This window comes from Mandrillus leucophaeus, unplaced genomic scaffold, assembly GCF_000951045.1.
Source record: "Mandrillus leucophaeus isolate KB7577 unplaced genomic scaffold, Mleu.le_1.0 Scaffold119, whole genome shotgun sequence".
In the NCBI taxonomy this organism is placed as follows: domain Eukaryota; kingdom Metazoa; phylum Chordata; class Mammalia; order Primates; family Cercopithecidae; genus Mandrillus; species Mandrillus leucophaeus.
The window spans coordinates 5781345-5804094 of record NW_012100209.1 but is presented as its reverse complement, the minus strand read 5'-3'; the positions used below and the strand labels follow the sequence as shown (position 1 = coordinate 5804094).

Sequence of the window (22750 nt, the reverse complement as noted above, 5' to 3'; positions counted from 1 at the left end):
GGCAGACGCTGCAGTGAGCCAAGATCGCGCCATTGCACTCCAGCCTAGTAACAGAGTAAGACTCCGTCTCCAGAGGGAAAAAAAAAAAAAAAAGCTTGAAAGATTAAAAAAAGAAACCATGTCTGGCCAAGTATGGTGGCTCATGCCTATAATCCCAGCACTCTGGGAGGCTGAGGTGGGCACATCTCTTGAGCCCAGGAGTTCAAGACTAGCCTGGGCAATATGATGAAACCCTGTCTCTAAAAAAAAACCAAAAATTAGCCGGGCATGGTGGCAAGCGTCTGTGGTCCCAGCTACTTGGGAGGCTAAGGTGGGAGGATCTCTTGAGCCCGGGAGGTTGAAGCTGCAGTGAGCTGAGATTGTGCCACTGCACTCCAGCCTGGGTGACAGAGCAAGACCCTGCCTCAAAAAACAAACCAAACCCAAACAAATCATGTCTGAGAGAGAGAATGGGGGTGGGGAGGTAGGGGGTGGGATCTAAAGACAACTTATTTTAAAATATCCAATTTTTGGCCAGGCGCCATGGCTCATGCCTATAATCCCAGCACCTTGGGAGATCGAGGCAGGTGTATCACGAGGTCAGGAGGTCAAGACTAGCCTGGCCAAGATGGTGAAACATCGTTTCTACTAAAGATACAAAAAAATTAGCTGGGTTTGGTGGCAGGCGCCTGTAATCACAGCTACTCTAGAGGCTGAGGCAGAGAACTGCTTGAACCCAGGAGGTGGAGGTTGCAGGGAGCCGAGATCATGCCACTGCACTCCAGCCTGGGTGACAGAGCGAGACTCCAACTAAAAAAAAAAAAAAAAAAAAAAAAATAGATTTTTTTTTTTTTTTTCTTTTCATTTTGAAATCGATTTTTTGAGATGGAGTCTCGCTCTGTCACCCAGGCTAGAGTACAGTGGCGAGATCTCGGCTCACTGCAACCACCTCCTCCCCGGTTCAAGCAATTCTCTGCCTCAGCCTCCCAAGCAGCTGGGATTACCAGGAGCCCGCCACCATGCCTGGCTAATTTTTTTGTATTTTTAGTAGAGATGGGGTTTCACTATCTTCGCCAGGCTGGTCTTCAACTCCTGACCTCACGATACACCTGCCTCGGCCTTCCAAAGTACTGGGATTACAGGTGTGAGCCACCATGCCCAGGCCAAAAATCTAATTTTTAACAAAAAAAAGACATACGGTATCTTTTTTTAAAGATATAGAAATAAACAGTAAAATACAGCTCATGAACAGGGAAAAAAGTCAACAGAAACCATCCCTGTAGAAGTTTAAAAATTGCATTATTATAAACAGCCAACATATAATACTATTGCCTTCTTCTTTTCAAAAGGAACTCTTCAGAACATATTACATGCCTATCTGGCTCAAGAAACAAATCAACGTTACTGTGTTTATACTGAAAAGCACTGATGATTTTAGGTACTATTGGGATCCCAGTTTTTTGCTTTTTTTGAGACAGGGTCCTACTCTCACCCAGGCTGGAGTGCAGTGGTGCAATCTCGGCTCACTGCAACCTCTGAGTCTCCCATGCTCAAGCGATCCCACAACCTCAGCCTCCTGAGTAGCTGGGACTATAGTTGCACGGAACAATGCCAGCTAATTTTTGTATTTTTCACAGAGTTCCCATTTCGCCATGGTGCCCAGGGCCTGGTCTCAAACTCCTGAGGCCCAAGCAATCCACCCATCTTGGCCTCCCAAAGTGCTGGGATTTACAGGCATGAGCCACAACCTTCTCCAAAGTGACATACCACTCACTATCATGAGCAGCAAAAGGGCCACAGAGAACATTCTTTCAGAAGGCTCTTATTCAAGATTTAACCACAAATCTGACATCGCCCCATCCATATGTATTTCCTTTAATCTTTTTGAGAAGAGATGGCCTGATCAGGTATATATCCTCAGAACGCATCTCTAGTTTGACATCCATGCTCAGGTCTCTGCAAGAGAGTACTGACCTGGTTTTAATTAGCATGTATCCATCTATCTATTCACAAATGTTTCCTGTACACCTGCTATATGCCAGGTGCTAAGCATTAAAGAATATATATACATACCAAGCTCTTATCAGAAAAGTTTACTCTTGAACTGTCAAACTAAGAGATGATATTTATGGACGAGTACAGTTCAGTAATCTTAGAGTTATCTAAATTTTTATCTCTTAAAAAAACTTTTCTTCAGCCAGGCACGGTGGCTCACACCTGTAATCCCAGCACTTTGGGAGGCTGAGGCGGGCAGATCACTTAAGGTTGGGAGTTTGAGACCAGCCTGGGCAACACGGCGAAACCTCTACTAAAAATACAAAACTTTGCTGGGCATGGTGGCGGGCACCTGTAATCCCAGCTACTCAGGAGGCTGAGGCAGGGAGAATTGCTTGAACCCGGGAGGTGGAGGTCGTAGTGAGCTGAGATTGCGCCACTGCACTTGAGTCTGAGAGACAGAGCAAGACTTCGTCTCAAAAAAATAAGATAAAATAACATTCCAGTAGAGTCCTCAGAGAAATAAATTTGATCTTTTAACTAAACCACAACAGTGAGTTAAGATTAAATCATTGTGCCGCTATGTGAAACTGATTTTACCAAACTGTTTTGGCATCATGCCAATGATCTGTATTGAGAAACATAAAAAACAGTACCAGGAGGTAATAGTTCATACTTAAGAGTACTCATTTAGTCAGATGCCATGCTAAATGCTTTGCATGCATTAATTCATTCAACCCTCACAAATAATCAAATTCCATGTAGCAAGTACCGTTTATTACTCTCATTTGACAGAGGAGGACACAGCTGACAGGATTAAGTAACTTAATTAAGGCCACAGTGGTAGAAACAGGATATTAACCGAGGGAAACTGACTCCAGAGCTCCTATTCTTAGTAACTATGTTACACTGCCATTATCCATTAAGTAAGGATGTTAAGGTCTCTTATTCATTATAGCCTTTCATGTTTTCTCTTTTTTAAAAAAAAAACAAGGTCTCACTCTGTTGCCCAAGCTGGTATGCAGTCAGTGGTGTGATCACGGCTCGCTGCAGCCACACCTTGCCAGGCTCAGGTGATCCTCCCATCTCAGCTCCTCAGTAGTTGGGACCACAGGCGGGCACTACCACACCCAGCTAATTTCTGTATTTTTTGTAGAGACAGGGTTTCACTATGTTGCCCAGGCTGGTTGTGAACTTCTGGGCACAAGCTATCCATCCACCTCAGCCTTCCAAAGTGCTGAGATTACAGGCATAAGCCACTGGGCCTGGCCTAATGTTTTCTTAATACTTCTCAGGAGAAATTTTAATACTAGGAACGGCTCCTCAGCAATAGATTTGTTCTCGGCTTCTAAGAAGGAATAACTTAACTGACTACTCTTTTTCTTTGAACTAGGTGCACTTAAGAGCCAGATTTACCACACCTACTATATAGACTTACAGTATACGTTTTTGGCTATCATACTTCTACTTCTAACTTGTAATGATTATCTCTTTATTCCACCAATTTATTTCCACCTAGTTCCCTAATTTTAAACAGTATTACGTTAATCTTTGTAAGCCAAACCCTTTTTGTAGGATAAGGCTTGGTACAAACAATAACTTGAATCCAACAAAACAGTTTATAGGGATCCAGATCCTTAAAAAGCTGTCTAAACTTATTAGATATCAAAGATGCTACTTTAATATTAGCAGTTTTAACACATGAACAGAAAATCAAAGTCAAGTGAAAGATCAGTATCCAGAAAAATTTTTTATAGATCCTTAAATATTCTTAATTCTTCTGAAGAACTCTGTTCATGGCATGACACATACTATAAGTTCTTCACTAACAGAATGAACATGACTGAATGACTATCTGAACCCCATTAAAGAAATAAGTACCTGACTTCAAGGGCTTTGATAGCTTCTAGCATTTGTAGAAACTCTGCTGCTTTCCATACATCATTGGCTTCTTCTTCTCCTTGTATCATTAATTTTGCTGTATATGTGAACTCAATTAAATGGCGAAAGGCCATTTTACTAACACCTGCAAAGAAGATGTACATTAGAGCATGTAATCATATTGACCTCAAATCTTACAATGTTTAGTAAAGAAAGAAAAGCCCAGGGCTTGGAGCTTGATTAGTATTTATTTTTGAAAACTATTTTCTGGCAGAATTCTCATTAGCAATATAATAATATTGCAGCTAAATTCCAACACTACCTAGCTGGAAAATCTTAAACTAAGATTTTTCCGGAAGATTTCTTGAGGCTCTTGGAGAACAGTTAAGATTCTATCACTCAAATATATGAATTGGCTATTACATGTCAGACATGCTACATTTCTTGCCAGGGAGATTACAGCTGTGCCAACTCAGCTCCAAAATCTTCAATAGCTTTTCACAACTTAGCAAACAAAATTTAGTACCTCTCTGACTTTATTTCAAGGCCCTTCACGTTATTTTCCTATTTACCTTTCCAAATTTTAAACTATATCACACACACACACTATATACTGTTTCTCAAACAAACCCTGCACTTTCTAATAGCTGACTTGCCTTTATTTTATTCATTTATTTTGAGACGGAGTTTCACTCTTGTTGCCCAGACTGGAATGCAATAGTGTGATCTTGGCTCACCACAACCTCTGCCTCCCAGAGCCAAGAGACTGTCCTGCCTCAACCTCCCGAGTTGCTGGGATCACAGGCATGTACCACCACGCCTAGCTAATTTTGAATTTTTAGTAGAGACAGGGTTTCTCCATGTTTTTCAGGCTGGTCTCAAACTCCTGATCTCAGGTGATCTGCCCGCTCAGCCTCCCAAAGTGCTGGGATTACAGGCGTGAGCCACGGCGCCTGACCTGACTTGCCTTTATTAACACCTTCCTAGTTGGATGCTTAATCATTTTATCTCTGATTATACTCATCCTACCACTCACCCCTTAAAGGTCCAACTCTAATGTCACATGTTCAATGAAACCTTTTAACATTTATTGTAATAAGAACATGAGATCTTAACACATTTTTAAGTGTACATTATTGACTACAGGTACAATGTTGTATAGATCTCTAGTTTATTCATCTTGCTCAATTGAAACTTTATGCCCATTGATGAGTAACTGCCCATTTCCTCCTCCCTCTCAGCTCCTAGCAACCCCTATTCCACTCTTTCAATCTATTTTAGATAGCTCATATGAGTAGAAGTGACTATTTTAGATTCCTCTAAAATGATAAATGGAAATACGCAGTGTATGTCTTTCTGTGCCTGGCTTATTTCACTTAGCATAATGTCCTCAAGGTTCATCCATGTGGTTGCATATGCAGAATATTCTTATTCTTAAAAGCTGAATAGTATTCCATGGGATACATATACTACGTTTTCTTTACCCATTAATCTATTGACGAGTATTTAAGTTATTTCCTCTCGTGGCTACTATAAATAGTGCTGCAATGAACATAGGAGTGCTAAAACTTCAAGATCCTGATTTCAGTCCTTTTGGATAAATGTTCAGTAAGTGGGATTGCTGAATTGTATGGTATTTTAATTTTCTGTGGAATATTCATACTGTTTTCCATAATGGCTGCACCTATTCCTACCAACGTTGTGCAAGGATTCCAATTTATATCCTCACCAACACTAGTTGTCTTTTGTCTTTTTTTTGAGAGCCATCCTGAAAAGTGTGAAGTGATACTTCATAGTGGTTTTCATTTGCATTTCCCTGATGACTAGTGACACTGAACATTTTTTTCATGTATCTGTTGGCCATCTGTATGTTTTCTTTGGAGAAAGGTCTATTCAAGTTCTTAGCACATTAAAAAAATTTTTTTAAATTTTTTTTTGCATCATTTGGACTGTAAAGTTACCACATTTTTTAATTGAGTAGATTTTTTTTTTTTAAGATCAGTTGTGGGAGTTTCTTATATATTTTTGGGATTCACTCCTTATCATTTATTTGGTTTTGCAAATATTTTCTCCCATTCCTTAGATTTCCTTTTCACCCTCAGTTGTTTCCTTTGCTGTACAGAAGCTTTTAAGTTTGATGTAGTCCCACCTGTCTTATTTTGTGTTGTTGGCTGTGCTTTAGATGTCACATCCACGAAATCACTAAAAACGATGTCATGAAGCTTCCCTTCATGTTTTCTTCCAGGAGATTTACATTTTTTGGTCTTATGTCTAAGTCTCTAACTCATTTTGAGTTTTTTTCTTTTTATGGTAGAAGATAGGGGTTCAATTTCATCTTTTTGCATGTGAATACCTAGTTCTTCCAACATCATTTGTTGCAGAAAATATTCCTTCCTTATTGTGCATTCCTGGCATCCTTGAAGATCAGTTGACCATATTATCTGCATGGATTTATTTGTGGGCTCTCTATTCTGCTCCATTGGTCTGTATGTCTCTTTAAGCTAGTCCCTTTGATTATTGTAGCTCTGTAAAATATTTTGATATCAAGAAGCATGATGCCAGCTGGGCGCAGTGGCTCATGCCTATAATCCCAGCACCTTGGGAGGCCAAGGCTGGTGGATCACCTGAGGTCAGGAGTTCGAGATCAGCCTGGTCGATATGGTGAAACTCCATCTCTACTAAAACAAAAGAAAAAAGACAAAAGAAAAAAAATTAGCTGGGGGTAGTGGCACCCACCTGTAATGCCAGCTACTTGGGGGGCTAAGGCAGGAGAATCACACGAACCAGGGAGGCGGAGGCTGCAATGGGCCAAGATTACACCATTGCACTTCAGTCTGGGCAACAGAGTAAAACTTCCTCAAAAAAAAAAAAAAAAAAGTATGATGCCTCTAGCTTCATTCTTTCACAAGACTGATTTGGCTAGTCCATGATTTTCTGTGGTTCCATATGAATTTTAGAACTGCTTTTCCTGCTTCCACAAAAAGAAAAAAAAAAAATCCCATCAGGATTTTGAGAGGGACTATAGCGAACCTGTAGCACACTTTCTGTAATACAGGCATGCCTCATATGAAAAGTTTGAGATCACAACTGTTTTGGATTTTGAAATATTTGCACTATACTTGACACAGGTTGAGCATCCCAAATCTGAAAATCCGAAATCCAAAACACTCAATAAGCATTTGAGTCATGTTGATGCTCAGAAAGTTTCAAATTTTGTAACAGTTCAGATTTTTTTTTTTTTTTTGAGACCAAGTCTCATTCTGTTGCCCAAGCTGGAGTGTAGACATGCGATCTCAGCTCACCTCAAGCTCCACCTCCCGGGTTCAAGCGATTCTCCTGCCTCAGCCTCCCTAGTAGCTGGGACTCTACAGGCACGCATCACCATGACAAGCGAATTTTTGTATTTTTAGTAGAGAAGAGGTTTCACTATGTTGGCCAGCTAGTCTTGAACTCCTGACCTCGTGATATGCCTGCCTCGGCCTCCCAAAGCGCTGGGATTATAGGTGTGAGCCACTGCACCTGGCAAGCAGTTGAGATTTTCAAATTTGAGATGCTCAATCTGTATGGACAATTTAACAATACTAAGTGTTCTAAATTCATGAAGATCTATTAAGTATCTTTAGTTTCTTTTTTGAGAAGGAGTCTCGCTCTGTCGCCCAGGCTCGAGTGCAGTAGTGCGATCTAGGCTCACTGAGTAGTTGGGACTACAGGCATGGGCCACCATACCCAGCTAATTTTTGTATTTTTTTTTTTTTTTTTTTTTAAGTAGAGACAGGGTTTCACCATGTTGTTCAGGCTGGTCTTGAACTCCTGACCTCAAGCAATCCACCTGCCTCTGCCTCTCAAAGTGCTGGGATTACAGGCGTGAGCCACTGTGCCCAGTCCAATTTCTTTAGTTTTATGGTTCTCAGTATTGCATGTATCTCACCTAAGGAGGTGAAAGGTTAAGCTTACTCTTATTTTATTCTTTATGGTGTCAATATAAATGGGATTGTTCTCCTAATTTCCTTTCCAGATAGTTCATTGCTAGTGTATAAAAATGCAACTGATGGCAGGGCACGGTGGCTCATGTCTGCAATCCAACACTTTGGGAGACTGAGGCGGGTGGATCACCTAAGGTCAGAAGTTCAAGACCAGCCTGGCCAAAATGGTGAAACCTCGTCTCTACTAAAAATACAAAAAGTTAGCTCGGTGTGGTGGGAGGTGCCTGTAATTCCAGCTACTCAGGAGGGTGAGACAGGAGAATCACTTGAATCCAGGAGGTGGAGGTTGCAGTGAGCCAAGGTTACACCACTGCACTCTAGCCTGGGCTACAAGAATGCAACTCCATCTCCAGAAAAAAAAAAAGGCAACTGACTTTTGTACGCTGACTTTGTATCCTGCATCTTTACTACATTTATTAGTTCTAGTAGTTTTTTGTGGTGTCTTTAAAGTTTTCTATATATAAGATGTCACCTGCCAAAAAAGACTGATTTCTTCCTTTCTAATTTGGATGGTGTTTACTTCTTTTTCTTACCTAATTGCTCTAGGGAGGATTTCCAGTACTATATTGAAGTGATAAGAGTAGGCATCCTTGTCTTGTTCCTTGATCTTAGAGAAAAAAGTGTCAGTATTTCACCGTTGAGTATGTTAGCTGTGGGCTCTTATTACATTGAGATCATTTCCTTCTATTCCTAGTTTGTTCAGAGTTTTTACTGGGAAATGGTATTAAATTTTGTCCAAGGCTTTTTCTTCATCTATTGAGATGCTCATGTCATTCTGCTTCTTTATTGTTAGTGTGGCATATCACATCAACTAGTTTTCATATGTTGAACTATCCTTGCATCCTAAGGATAAATCTCACTTAGTCATGGAATATGATACTTGTACCTTGCTGTTAGAATCAGTCTGCTAGTATTTCACTGCAGAGTTTTGCATCTATATTCATCAAGGATACTGAGCTATAGTTTTCTTTCTTGTGTCCTCTTTGTCTTGCTTTGGTACTGGGATAATGCCTACCAATGAATTTGGAAATATTCCTTCCTCTTCAGGTTTTTTGGAAGGCTGTGAGAAGGTCTGAAATTAACTTTTCTTTTAACATTTCATTGAATTAATCAATGAAGCCATCTGGTCCCATGCTTTTCTTTGTTGGAAGGTTTCTGACAACTGATACAAGTGCTATAGCAATTGCAGGTCTGTTCACACTTTCTATTCCTTCATTATTTAATCCATTTATGCCTAGTGTTCCATTATTTGAATGCTAAGTGTGTGGGAGTTATTAATATCCTACTGCTCAGGGGCATAACCAAGGTCTGATTTTTCAAATTCAAAAAATTGGAATTTCAGGTATAAATGGGTTAACCATGAAACATTCTTTAATTACTTCTCCAAGACTCAATTCTATAAACTGTACCCACTCTGATAATGACAGTTCATGGACATCTCTTGACTGTAAACTACTTGAGGAAAAAGATTTTTGATCTGTACACTCACATCACAGTACCTAACAGTGCCTCCTAAAATGGAGGAATATAGAGCAGGAATAAATCAATAAATGCTAAAGTCACTTTCTCTTTTTCTTTTGAGATGGAGTTTTGCACTGTTGCCTGGGCTAGAGTGAAATGGCGTGATCTTGGCTCACTGCGACCTCCACCTCCCCAGATGAAACGATTCTCCTGCCTCAGCCTCCCGAGTGGCTGAGATTGCAGGTGCCCAGCACCACACCTGGCTAATTTTTTGTATTTTTAGTAGAGATGGGGTTTCACTATGTTGGCCAGGCTGGGCTCAAACTCCTGACCTCATACAGCCTCCCAAAGTGCTGGGATTACAGGTGTGAGCCACCACGCCAGGCCTAAAGTCACTTTCAAAATTATGTATTTATCATTGATACTTTTGACAGTTTTGTGTTTAAAATTTAGTCCTAAAGTCATACTCTGTTTATGTCTCTCAATGCTATGTATTATTGGTTCAGTTTGCTAATGAAAGACTATGAGGCACTATTAAGAAAAACAGAAAACCTATATTTAACATAAATTTTAGACTAAGAAATGCCCAAGTCCAAATTGCACACAATAGGTAAAACTGCAATTCACAAAAATATGTTCTTCCCATCTGTTTTACACATCTGAATGCAGTCTTCAGGACAACAAGAATGCTGGTGGAGTATGATTTAAGCGTTCAAAGCAGCATCCTCTATTTGTGTAAAGAAACGTTACCGGCTGGACGCAGTGGCTCATGCCTGTAATCCTAGCACTTTGGGAGGACGAGGTGGACAGATTACTTGAGGTCAGAAGTTCGAGACCACCCTGGCCAACATGGTAAAACGCCATCTCTACCACAAATATAACAAAATCAGCCGGGTGTGGTAGCGCGTGCCTGTAATCCCAGCTACTGGGGTGGCTGAGGCAGGAGAATCGCTTGAATCCGGGAGGTGGAGGTTGTAGTGAGCCAAGATTATGTCACTGTAATCTAGGCTGGGCAACAGAGCAAGACTCTGTCTCAAAAAAAAAAAAAAAGGATACCATTCAGGAAGTTATAACTTTCATGTTTTACTCACCGCTCTTACATGAACTGAGTTATCTGGGGCAATTCAGAAACTCTGAACCTCAGCAAACTCATTTTCAAAATGTTTAAAAGCAATCTGAATATTGAGAAACACCATAAAATATAAAAAGACCAAGTTACACTCTACCAAATAAACAAACAAAAATAACTGGACTCACTGAGGGCTAGTTTTATTTGGTTCCCTTTGTATTTTTTCTCCTTGTTGCTATCATTTATTCTTCAGTATATGAGAGTAGCCCAAGGAAAACACAACGAGCTTTTGCTGTCTTTCAGAAGTTTTGGCCAAAAGTTTAAAAGCACAAGAAAAATCCTTTTTAAAACAATGTGTAAATGTTTCCAAAGTCAAATGAGATTTTGATTTTTAATCAAACACACATACATAACACTTTCTATATATATAAAAAGCAAGGCCCTAAATACTTTACAAGCATTAACTTACTTAATCCTCATAACATCTCTATAAAGTGATAAAATCCAGATGCTCTGACTCCTAATCTATGACAAAGATTTTAAATAGGATACTAACAGGATAAAAACTTCAAACTTTTCCTTCCTGCTTGGAAAAGTTTGAAGATACATGTTCTCATTCACTATAGGTTCACAATCTCTTACTCATAATTCTAAAGTCCCCTCAATTTATTTTTTTTGTACATACGCACATACGCCTATCCCTCCATGTTATTCTCTGGTGGTAGGATGGGTGAATTACTGCTTACTCTTCCAATTTACATCTTGACTTTTATTAACATTTTCACCAGAAAGGCTTTGCTGAACTTTGAGAGAACCATATGCTAAGAGATATAAACTATATTAGCCAGAAAATCTTAATACCACTAGCATTCTCAAATATATTAGAATTTCAGGATCATTCCTCTGCTTTCCTGCTCAAGTCCAAATACTTGTTGACAATCTTTAGAGGCAGATCTTCCACTTGGAGAAAACTCCGTTTGCCATGTCAACACAGAGACAGTCAAAAAATGTGATAAGGGCCAGGCACGGTGGCTCACACCTGTAATCCCAGCACTCTGGGAGGCCAAGGCAGGAGGATCACCTGAGGTCAGAAGTTAGAGACCAGCCTGGCTAAAACGGTGAAACCCCATTTCTGTTAAAAATACAAAAAATTAGCCAGGTGTGGTGGCGCACGCCTGTAATCCCAGTTACTCAGGAGGCTGAGGGAGAAGAATCGCTTGAACCCAGGAGGTAGAGGTTGCAGTGAGCCGAGATCATGCCATTGCACTCCAGCTTGAGCAACAAGAGTGAAACTCCATCTCAAAATAAAAAAAGTAGTAAGCTTGGAGGCCGGGCTCTGTGGTGCACACCTGTAATCCCGGCACTTTGGGAGGCCAAGGCGGGTGGATCACCTGAGAACATGAGTTCGAGATTAGCCTGACCACATGGAGAAATCCCGTCTCTACTAAAAATACAAAAAATTAGTCAGGCGTGGTGGCGCATGCCTGTAATCCCAGCTACTCAAGAGGCTGAGGCAAGAGAATCACTTGAACCCGGGAGGGGGAGGTTGTGGTGAGCCGAGATCACGCTATTGTACTCCAGCCTGGGCAACAAGAGCACAAAGCCATCTCAAAAAAAAAAAACAAAAATGTGGTAAAAGAATCGAAGCATCAACCCTTTCAAAACTGGCCTACGGACATTTTTCTCATTTAACAACCAGCACTATTAACATTCAGGAAAACTAATTTTGAAGTTAGGAGAAGTTATCAAAGAAAAAATATCATTTTGAATCTGCTCTTACTCTTCTTGTATTACCCATCACACAAAACGTATACATTATTTCTTTCTCTCCCTCACCACCATACTGAATCAATTATAAATCTTTTTGATTCTGCCTTATTATATCTCAGCCACATTGTCTCTACTTTCCCGTATCTCTTTTTCTTTTTTTTTTTGAGAGAGTCTTGCTCTATCGCCCAGGCTGGAGTGCAGTGGCATGGTCTCGGCTCACTCCAACCTCCACCTCCTGGGTTCCAGCAATTTTGCTTCCTCAGCCTCCCGAGTAGCTGGGATTACAGGTGCGTACCACCACGCCCGGCTAGTTTTTGTATTTTTAGTAGACACAGGGTTTCACGATGTTGGTCAAGCTGGCTTCGAACTCCTGACCTCAGGATCCGCCTGCCTCGGCCTCCCAAAGTGCTGGGATTACAGGCGTGAGCCACCGCACCTGGCCTCCCATTTCTCTTAAAACCAGAAGTTTCAGTTGGGTGTGGTGGCTCATGCCTGTAATTCCAGCACTTTGGGAGGCCAAGGCAGGCGGATCATGAGGTCAGGAGTTCGAAGCCAGCTTGATCAACAAGGTGAAACCCTGTGTCTACTAAAAATACAAAAACTAGCCGGGCGTGGTGGTACGCACCTGTAATCCCAGCTACTCGGGAGGCTGAGGAAGCAAAATTGCTGGAACCCAGGAGGTGGAGGTTGTAGTGAGCCGAGACCGTGCCACTGCACTCCAGCCTGGGTAACAGAGCAAGACTCCATCTCAAACAAACAAACAAAAAAACCAGAAGTTTCTCCATAAATCTGGCAGCAAAACTTGATCTCAACTGACATGAGGCTATGTCCAGTCTTTATCTCACTTACAGTGAATACTAACATGCTATATGCTGCTAAACTATTAATATTTGCAAGTATTATGTTTTTCATTGCCCTTAGAAAAGTTCTAAAATCTGGAATGTTGAGAAGTATGTCTGGCCTCCAAGAAGATGTGAATAAGGAATTGTGGACCTAGCTCCCTGTCTTGACTGATGAGAATCACCTATAGACTAAATAAAGCACTGGTACCAACGGCTGGGTGTGGTGGCTCATGCCTGTAATCCTAGCACTATGGGAGGCCAAGGCAGGAGCATTGCTTAAGGCCAGTAGTTCAAGACGAGCATGGGCAAAGTAGTGAGATCACTTCTCTATAGAAGATATAAAAACTAGGCTGGGCATGGTGGCCCATGCCTGCAATACCAGCACTTTGGGAGACTGAGGCAGGCAGATCATTTGAGGTCAAGAGTTTGAGACCAGCCTGGTCAACATGGTGAAACCCTGTCTCTACTGAAAATACAAAAAAAATTAGCTGGGCATGGTGGCGGGTGCCTTAATTCCAGCCCCTTGGGAGGCTGAGGCATGAGAATTGCTTGAATGCAGGAGGCGGAGGTTGCAGTGAGCCAATATCGCACCACACTGCACCCCAACCTGGGCAACAGAGACTCCATCTCAAAAACTGTAATAATAATAAAAAATAAAAATACAAAAACTAGCTGGCCTTGGTGGCATGTGCCTGCAGTTAGAAGGCTGAGATGAGAGGACTGCTTGAACTCAGGAGGTCAAGGTTGCAATGAGCCATGCTGGTACCACTGCACTCCAGCCTGGGTGACAGAGCAAGACCGTCTCCAAAAAAAAAAGTACTGGTACCTGATCTTCGGAATCAAAACTGGGATAAATATCTGGGTTTTTGTTTATTATGAGCACCCCAGGTGCTTCTTTTTTTTTTTGAGATGGAGTCTCCCTCTGTCACCCATGCGTTCAGTGGCGCAATCTTAGCTCACTGCAAGCTCCGCCTCTCGGGATCACACCATTCTCCTGCCTCAGCCTCCCCAGTAGCTGGAACTACAGGTGCCCACCACCATACCCGGCTAATTTTTTTTGTATTTTTAGTACAGACGGGGTTTCACCGTGTTAGCCAGGATGGTCTCGATCTCCTGACCTCATGATCTGGCCGCCTCGGCCTCCCAAAGTGCTGGTATTACAGGCATGAGCCACTGCGCCCAGCCTCCAGGTGCTTCTAACTTATATGACCAGCCCAACACTGTCCTAGGAACAAACCAGTGACCTAATTAGCTAACATGAACCAAACTGATAACACTTGCCCAGCTAAGTGAACTGATGGTAGATGTATAGTAATTATACATCAAGATTAGTTTGGTAACTTAACAAATCTCAGCAATCCCTTACTCCCTTCATAACAGAAGTGTGCAGAATACAACTTTTCTAAGAGAGTATCTAAGGAAAATGTTGAAGTGAACAATTTAATCTGAGTCTTCTCCCTGCCAGCAATGCTTAGAACGGAGTAAAAGGGGGCAGCATTCTGGCATTACTCTAGACTCAGGGAATCCCTGCAACTGGTGGAAAACTCCTACTCAAAAAGATGTACAAACACGTACAAGGATGCTTTTTGTCCTTGATAGTAGGGGCTAAAATTTCTGGACACTATGTTAGAGTTGCTGTTACAGAGAAACTAAGTGCTATGGATCTGTGGTTTCAGGTGAAGTAGAAAAAGAATGAATTTAGAAAATTGGAGGTTCAGGTTAGAAGGTTGTGTGTTCTGAACAAAGGAATGAAGGTCTGTTGAAGATTTTGTATGGTGTGAATCCAAGTCACAAAGGTGAGCTGGGATCCAATTAGCTTCAATAGCAACAAATCTGAATTGAAGTCAAAGATGAACCTGTGGTTCTAATCAAAGGTAACTTACTTTAACCAGGAACACAGAAAACAGGGAGGGTGAGCTCAGCTTGCACCTAATGAGTTTATACTCATAGAGAATATTACAATCTTAATTTATACACGTCATCTGCTTTTATGCAATCCTCTAAGACAGTGGTCCTCGACATTGACTGCACACTAGAAGCATGCTAGGGCAGTGCTCCTCAAATTTTACTGTGCATAGGCATCATCTGGAGACCTTGTTCCAATTCAGCAGGTCTGGAGTGGAACCTGAGTCTACATTTCTAACAAGTTTCCTAATGATCCCCATGTATGTGGTCCTCAGACCACAACCCACATAGCAAGAACCTAGAGAACTTTTAAATACAGTTGCCTGGATCCCACTACTGAAAGACTTAATTATCTGGAAATGCAACCTGGACATTTGTATTTGTGATAGCTTCCCTGGTGTCTCTAATGCCCATCTAATGTGCCATGCTGTAAGTCATTATTTATATTTTATGAGTGGGGGATGGGGTCCCAGTTCTAGCTAAGATGGAGAATGCACACTCCACCCTATCTTGTCCGTTGATCACAACTAAAAATCCTGGAAAGAACACATAAAGCAAACATACAAGGACGCTGAAAAGTAAGCTGAAGCAAGCAGACTGGGAAGAGAAATCAAAACTCAAAACAGTAGTGAGTTTCCTGTTTTTTTCCTCCCACAAATGTCAGCTTAGACTTGAGGACAGCCCAAATCTAACTGTGCAGTGAGTGGAGACAGAGAAAAGTTTCAAGAGAAACTCCTTCTGGATAGAGAACCAGAAAAGACGATGAATGGGAGAGGGACAATGGGGAGGGGTGGATACCTGGTAATTTTTCTTCTCTCTCAGCTCTGCCTCAAAGCAAGTTCCAATTCTGAGTTTGCACACCTGTGGCTGGTAGTGGTCTCCTAAACTCTTAAAGAAAGTTCTTCTGACAAAAGAACTAGGAAAAAGATGATGATCTGAAGAGTATGGAGGAGGGAATTCATTTTATTTTTTTCTCTTAACTTTTCTCTCTCTCCATTTTGTCCAGGAAATGAGCCCCTCCACAGAAAACGTATGAGCGCATGAAGAAGCTAAAATCCCAGTTTTCTCACTAAAGAACCACGAAAATAAACTCTTGGGAGCTTGTGTACAAGGGATATCATGGAAAGGAGAAAAGTCCTCCACATTTGTGTATACAATCTCAAGTTTACCACCAAGATGCCCATGTGTGGAACTGACCCAAGACTGCAGAGCAAAGGGTTTGAGAACTGCACAATGGCACGGATGGCACACCTGGGACCTGAACGGCAATACAAAGGTTTTGAAAACTAAGTTCAAATTGGATCCGCAGCCCACAGAGGCAGTCTGAACCTAACCAGGTTAACTGCCCGCTAAAGCAAAACCAAAAAACTAAAAATATTTTTCCAGAGAATTTTAACAGCATCTAGTCTTGTAACAAAATATTCAAATGTCCATGACATACTCCAAAATTATGTGATATATGAAAAATAAGGAATCCAAGATGTCTAACGTCACACAACACACAAACAGTTAAAACAGGGCTAAAACTCAGTTTTCTAACTATATGCCCAGGGCTTTCTCCACAGCCAGGTGACCTTGCTAGACAGTACAGTAACCCCAAAGTTAAGGGCTTAAGATACTGAACCAAATTAATTATTTAAACCTGAATCTGACCAAATGACAGAAATAAAAGAGTGTCTATTTTGCTTTCTTATCTATCTCGAGTTCAAATACTGAAGACTCCACGGACCCAAATCTCAAGGTGACTAATCTTCAGAAGACTAGGCTCTACTTCTACTCCTCCAGGTAGTGTGTGCTCATTCTACCAGCAACAAATATTCCAGCTTAGGCCACTTTTTCTTTTTTTTTTTTTTGAGACGGAGTTTCACTCTTGTTGCCCAGGCTGGAGTGCAATGGCGTGATCTTGGCTCACCGCACCCTTTGCCTCCCAGGTTCAAGCGATTCTCCTGCCTCAGCCTTCCTGAGTAGCTGGGATTACAAGTGCCCGCCACCACGCCCAGCTAATTGTATATTTTTAGTGGAGACGGGGTTTCACCACGTTGGTCAGGCTGGTCTCCAACTCTTGACCTCAGGTAATCTGCCCACCCTCGGCCTCCCAAAGTGATGGGATTACAGGTGTGAGCCACCGCACCCGGCTAGGCCACTTGTTTTTTAAGACTTAAAATTTCTGCTCAGACTCGGCCAGTCACGGTGACTCACGCCTGTAATCCCAGCACTTTGGGAGGAAGAGGCGAGTGGATCACCTGAGGTGAGGAATTCAAGACCAGCCTGACCAACATGAAGAAACCCCATCTCTACTAAAAATACAAAATTAGCTGGGCGTGGTGGCACGTGCCTATAATCCCAGCTACTCGGGAGGCTGAGGCAGGAGAATCGCTGGAACCTGGGAGGTGGAGGTCGCGATGAACCAAGATCACATCATTGCACTCCAGCCCGGGTAAAAAGAGCTAAAATCCATCTCCAAAAAAAAAGGAAAAAAAATTCTGCTCAGACTCTCCTCTTTGAAATCTTTCCTCTCTAAGGAAGATCAAATCATTCATTCTCCCTCTTCAGTGATACCATTTCACAGTAATAGTCTTTGTAATACTTTTTAAACTCCTTTATTTGCCTGTTGCTCACCTGCTATGGAATTTTCCGACTTCTTTAAGGGATATCTTATTCATTAATTCTTCAGCTCCTGGGTCTAACATAGTACATAATATAAGTATTCAATACGGTATTTCTTTTTTTTTTTTTTTTTGAGACAGGGCCTTGCTCTGTCGCCCAGGCTACAGTGCAGTGGCAAAATCATGGCTCACTGCAGCTTTGACCTCCTGGGTCCCAGCAATCCTCCCACCTCAGTCTCCTGAATAGCTGGGACCACAGGCATATGCCATCAGACTCAGCTAATAATTTTTAAAATTTTTTGTAGAGAAGCGGTCTCCCTAATGTTTCCTAGGCCGGTCCCTGTTTTGTTAAACTTTGACAATACACCAAGTATTATGCCAGGCATTCTGCATGTTATCACAATTAGTCTTTATAAGCCTATGAACCCACTTTTCAGATGAGGAGAAAAGCATGCAATTGAGGTAAAGTAACCTGCCTGAGGTCACATATTTAATAAGCCTCAGGTGTGAATGAACTCATGGAGGCTTACTTTATAGTAGAAACCACTATCATCTGGGCAGTCAGATTCTCACTTTATTAAGTTTTGTGGATTTCCATAATTATATCTCTGTCCTGATCATAGATATTAAAAGATAATCTAGCTGCAAATATATCAGCTATAATGCTAAACTGGAACATACCAAAATTAAAGAATATTCTTAACTCTTTTTTGTTTTCTTTATTCCTCTAGGCATCAAAGGGAAAAAAAGCATGTTTCTAGGCAACCCATTCAAAACAAAGAATACATACACGATGAAATAGATACAAAACCAAAATCCAAGAACCCTAAAAGAAGCTAAAATTTTGTAATTACGTAAGTAAACAGATTTATTTCCTACTGTTTCGGATTTTGATGCCGGTGGTAGGAGAAGAGTTACTGCAGTAGCAGAAGAAAAAGCATGGTAATTAATAGCACAAACTTAATTCCTTGCTAGTTGGGCAACCCTGGGCAAGTAACCTTTTAGAGTTTCTTTCCTGAAGTGTAAATGTAACACCATTTCCCTTTAAAAAAAAAAAAAAAAAAAAAAAGAAAGAAAGAAAGAAAAGACAGGGTCTATGTTGCCCTAGGCTGGCCTTGAACTCCTGGGCTCAAGCAATCCTCCTGCCTCAGCCTCCCAAATAGCTGGGACTACAAGCAAAAGCCATCATGCCCAACATCAAAGGATTGCTGTGAGCAATTAGACAATACACAAACTACATATTACAATGCCTGGCACTTGGCAGGTTATTAGAAAAATGTTTAGAAAGTACAAAAATCACTTTTTGCCTCAAGGTAACAGGTATTGATCCACCCCATTGTAGAGCCAGAATTTCCACTGAACGCTACTTCAGTTCATTTTAACTAGCTTTCTTCCTATTATGGCAGCCCATTTCACACTGTGCATGTCATCTGTACCTCTGCTACTACATCACTACTTCTGCTACAGAGTACAGTAGAAGTTTCTACTGTAACCTGCAGCATCTCCACCGGTCTGAAACATAAACCCACTGAACAAAGACGGTAATTCACGTTTAATATGTGTTTTCAAAAGACAATGACCACCAGTTTCCACAATGGAAAAGACCAACACTTACCATCTAAGTTTTTCCTGGCAGATTATTCAACCAAGCACTTCACTGAAAGTAAGACTTCCCAGGTATCAAAAGAACAATTTATCTACCTTTACCTATAGAACTACTGATGCCTATTTCCTATGGTGTCTTAATAAACTGTCTAAAACTGCTTCACCAATTGTTTGCTAAGTATTGTATTTAAAACCAGTATTTAAATAAAATGGCTTCTTTGATTTATTAAACAAAAAATAAAAAATAAACAATCACTTACCTTCTATCTCCACCAAAGGTTCTTGGGTAAACTCCTGAAAGAATTTGTAGAAGAACTTACTACAAGCAGCCAAAACAGCCTTGTGAGCCTTAAAATGGTGTCCTAGGTGAAATTAAAAAAGAAAGAAAATAATACACAAACACGAAAATCAAATGTATAACTATATAAAAGACTGAAAAATCATATAAAACAAAAAATAGGTTTTCCTTCATTACATAACCATATAAATTATTGAACTCAATGCAGAATATTCTTGGCAGCTATCTTGGCAAATGTTAATCTCAATTAGATAGGAAGCTAAAACTTCACTTCAAACCCCTTTAGTTTTATAAAGGCTAATTTACAACACTAGGTAAGGAGCCTCTTGCCACTTCGTTATTTCCAATTAAGTAGTGAGAGGCATATCCAACTCAGTTGAAACTGCTAAATAAAAGGACAACCCTTTAAAAGGTCACATATCATTTGGAAAAAGAGAAAAAAGCCATAAACACAAAGCTGGATATGTCTGCTATGAAAAACATTTTAATATGCCTAATATTTGGAGGCTCCATCTATGGCAGACCCATAATTTTAAAAACAGCTTACCTTGAGAAACCTATTTTCACTAAACAGAAAACATACACAAGCTGGATTTCCTTTTTTTATAGAGACAACTTCTAAGATTGGTAAAGACCCTATTTTATTTTGGAGATTGTCATAGGGGGTATGAGTGCTGCAAAGGAATCTCTCTCCTTCTCCCTTTTAGACCATTTGGGAAACTAGAAATCAACACTTCCCAAATGACTCCTGTGAGGGACTTCTCAAAGAAGCTTACCAACAAGAGGCTATCAACCAAACATTTTGAGACATCCTGTCCCCAACGCCATCATCTTGCACTCAACAGGATGTAAGAAGTTAAAATGAGATGAACACCAGACTACGTGGAAAGCGTGACTGATCAACCAGTCTTCTGCAGCACGCTCTGTGAGAGTGGACACTGACAAGTGCAATCTGGTCTGCAGGCTTTGGTAGGGAGACCATAGAGAATGTGTTTTTTAAAAAAAACAAAAACAAAAACAAAAACACAGGCGGGTGTCCGAAGGACAGAAAAAGAACTGAAGCCAAAAATGCTCCTCTGCCCACTGCCCTACCCACCGTCGACAATTAGGGTGATGTCAGTAAAGCGGTCCTGCTCTCGCTGTTCATTCAATCGGTCCAGGATCATTTTATGATGTTCAGGGAACTCCTGAAGGCATTCCATCGTCTCTTCAGCCTCCATGGCCATCGGGCTGCTCTACAAAAGAAGAGCATGATAATGTACACCCATGAGCTCGGGCCGAGGAACAAAACCCCTAAAGCATAAAACAACAACAAAAAAACCCAGCAACGTGAAAAGAAAGGGGGAGGGTGAAGCAAGAGGAGAGAAGGCGAGGGAAGAAAGGCGAGCCGAGCGGCCGCGGCGCGTTGGGGGCCGGAGTCGCGGCCGCGGGACTCCGAGCCTGACCTAATTGGAGTCGGGAGACGCGAGCTGGAGCGGGGTGGGCACAGCGCCGGAGGCTCCAAGCGCCGGGGCGCGCAAGTCCAACAAGGGAGGGGACTCGACAGCGGTGGCGGCCCTCTAACGGCCCGCCAAGCCCTTCTGCCCGGCCGGGGCTCCCGCCGCCCCGGGACCCGGTCCGGCCCGCGACCCACAACGACTCTCGGGTCGCCCCCGCCCCGACCGGGCCGGCACTCACTGAGGGAAGGAGGAGCGGCCCAGGCTTGCGCGTCACTTACGTCGACGCACAGCGTCACCACGTCAAGCTCCGGCTGACGCGGAGGCCTTCCGGGCGCCGACCAGCAAGGGAACGGGCCACGCCCCTGTCCACACCCCTCAGTGGATGGGCGGGGCCCAGCGCGGGGATTTGGCGCTCAAGAAAGGCAAGGACTTGAGCTCTGAGAAGGAAGTGGGCTGCGGTCGATTTGAGCTCGTGGAGGGCCTGGCAGTGCCAGAAACTGGGAACCTAAGTCGCCGCCCTTCCACCTCTCACCCTCCCGAGCTTGACTTCAGGGGCGGACACTTCCCGACCTGAGCCCAGAATGAACTCGCCAACCGTCCTCATCCCAGCTACTGCGCGGCCCCTTCCGCCCTGTCCTGCCCCGCCCCCTTCCTTCCGAGACCTCGGTCGACCCGCCTTACCTAGCTCGTGGGCCGCCCTCCTTCCTCTCGGCCCCTCAGAGCCTCTTGTTCCCTGCTTTCCCCTCCCAGGGCATAATGCGCCCCACACCTTTCCTGACCCCTAACCCGTGGCTCGTCCTCCATTTTCTTCGTGAGAATAGGGGCTCCCCTTCTGCTCGGGCCCCGCTGGCGCACGTGCGCTCGGTTGGCACCCGGGCGGCCGCGGCGCCGCAGCGGCAACGACGGGCGCGAGCACGTTCGGGCCGCCCGGGATCTTCCTCGGCGAAGCACGCCCTCCCCGCGCCCGGCCGCAGCACGTGTTTGCTGGGCTCAGGACCTGGGGCTGCTCAGAATTATTTACACCGGATCCCCTTACTGCAGACCTTTTCCACTCCATTAAAGAATCCAGGCCGGGCGCGGTGGCTCACGCTTGTAATCCGAACAGTTTGGGAGGCCTAGGCGGGCGGATCACATGACGTCAGCAGTTCGAAACCGGCCTGGCCAACATGGCGAAACCCCGTCTTTACTAACAAAAATTATACGGGCGTGGTGGTCGGCGCCTGTAATCCCAGCTACTTGGGAAGCTGAGGCAGGAGAACAGCTTGAAGCAGGGAGGTGGAGGTTGTAGTGAGCCGAGGTAGTGCCACTGCACTTAAGCGACACTCCGTCTAAAAAAAAAAAAAAAAAGTCCAGTGACCCACAGTCAGCTGCATGTGACTGCTTCCTTCATTCCTCCAAAGAAATATATATAAATAAATTTTGAGGATAATTCTATAATTGAGATTTATTTTTTTCTCTCTCAAAGAACTTGAGAATTGGGATTAGGGAGAAACTCAAATAGCTATATGCTAAAAATGTAATCATTATTTCAACAGACATGTATTGAGAATCCTAGTACTAGGCACTGAGAAATCGAGCTGTGAACAAGGTACATGTGGTTTCTGCCTTTCTGAATCTTAAGTCGTAGAGTCCATAGATATTTTGAACACTAATTGCCTAGGTGCTTACTGATGAGTGCAACACCTGAAGAACAAAGTAACTGGGTGTCAAGGAAAGCCAGTCGACCTGTAAGAAGAGATATGGGCGGGTGCGGTGGCTCATGCTTGTAATCCCAGCATTTTGGGAGGCGGAGTTGGGGAGGAGTTGTTGAGCCCAGAAGTTTGAGGCCAGCCTGGGCACATAGCGAGACCCCATCTGTATTAAAACAAAAAAATGTTTTTAAGTGATGTGAAGTCTAAGTGTTCTTAGCCAAAAGTA

The 22750-nt window shown here is 42.6% G+C and overlaps 1 protein-coding gene across 2 annotated transcripts in view; it reads right to left on the bottom strand.

The window, feature by feature from the left end:
* Nucleotides 1–21179, bottom strand: part of ZNF131 (zinc finger protein 131) — a 53036-nt gene extending 31857 nt beyond the window's left edge. The window contains exons 1-4 of one of the 2 annotated variants that reach the window (XM_011966570.1): nucleotides 21072–21179; nucleotides 20491–20629; nucleotides 19357–19458; nucleotides 3856–4000 (exon numbers count right to left, since the gene is read on the bottom strand). In XM_011966570.1, the coding sequence (XP_011821960.1) occupies nucleotides 3856–4000; nucleotides 19357–19458; nucleotides 20491–20620 (377 nt within the window). In that variant the 5' untranslated portion in view covers nucleotides 20621–20629; nucleotides 21072–21179. The remainder of the gene's footprint in view (nucleotides 1–3855; nucleotides 4001–19356; nucleotides 19459–20490; nucleotides 20630–21071) is intronic. The other variant, XM_011966565.1, reaches the window with a different exon arrangement.
* Between the last annotated feature and the right edge of the window lie 1571 nt (nucleotides 21180–22750).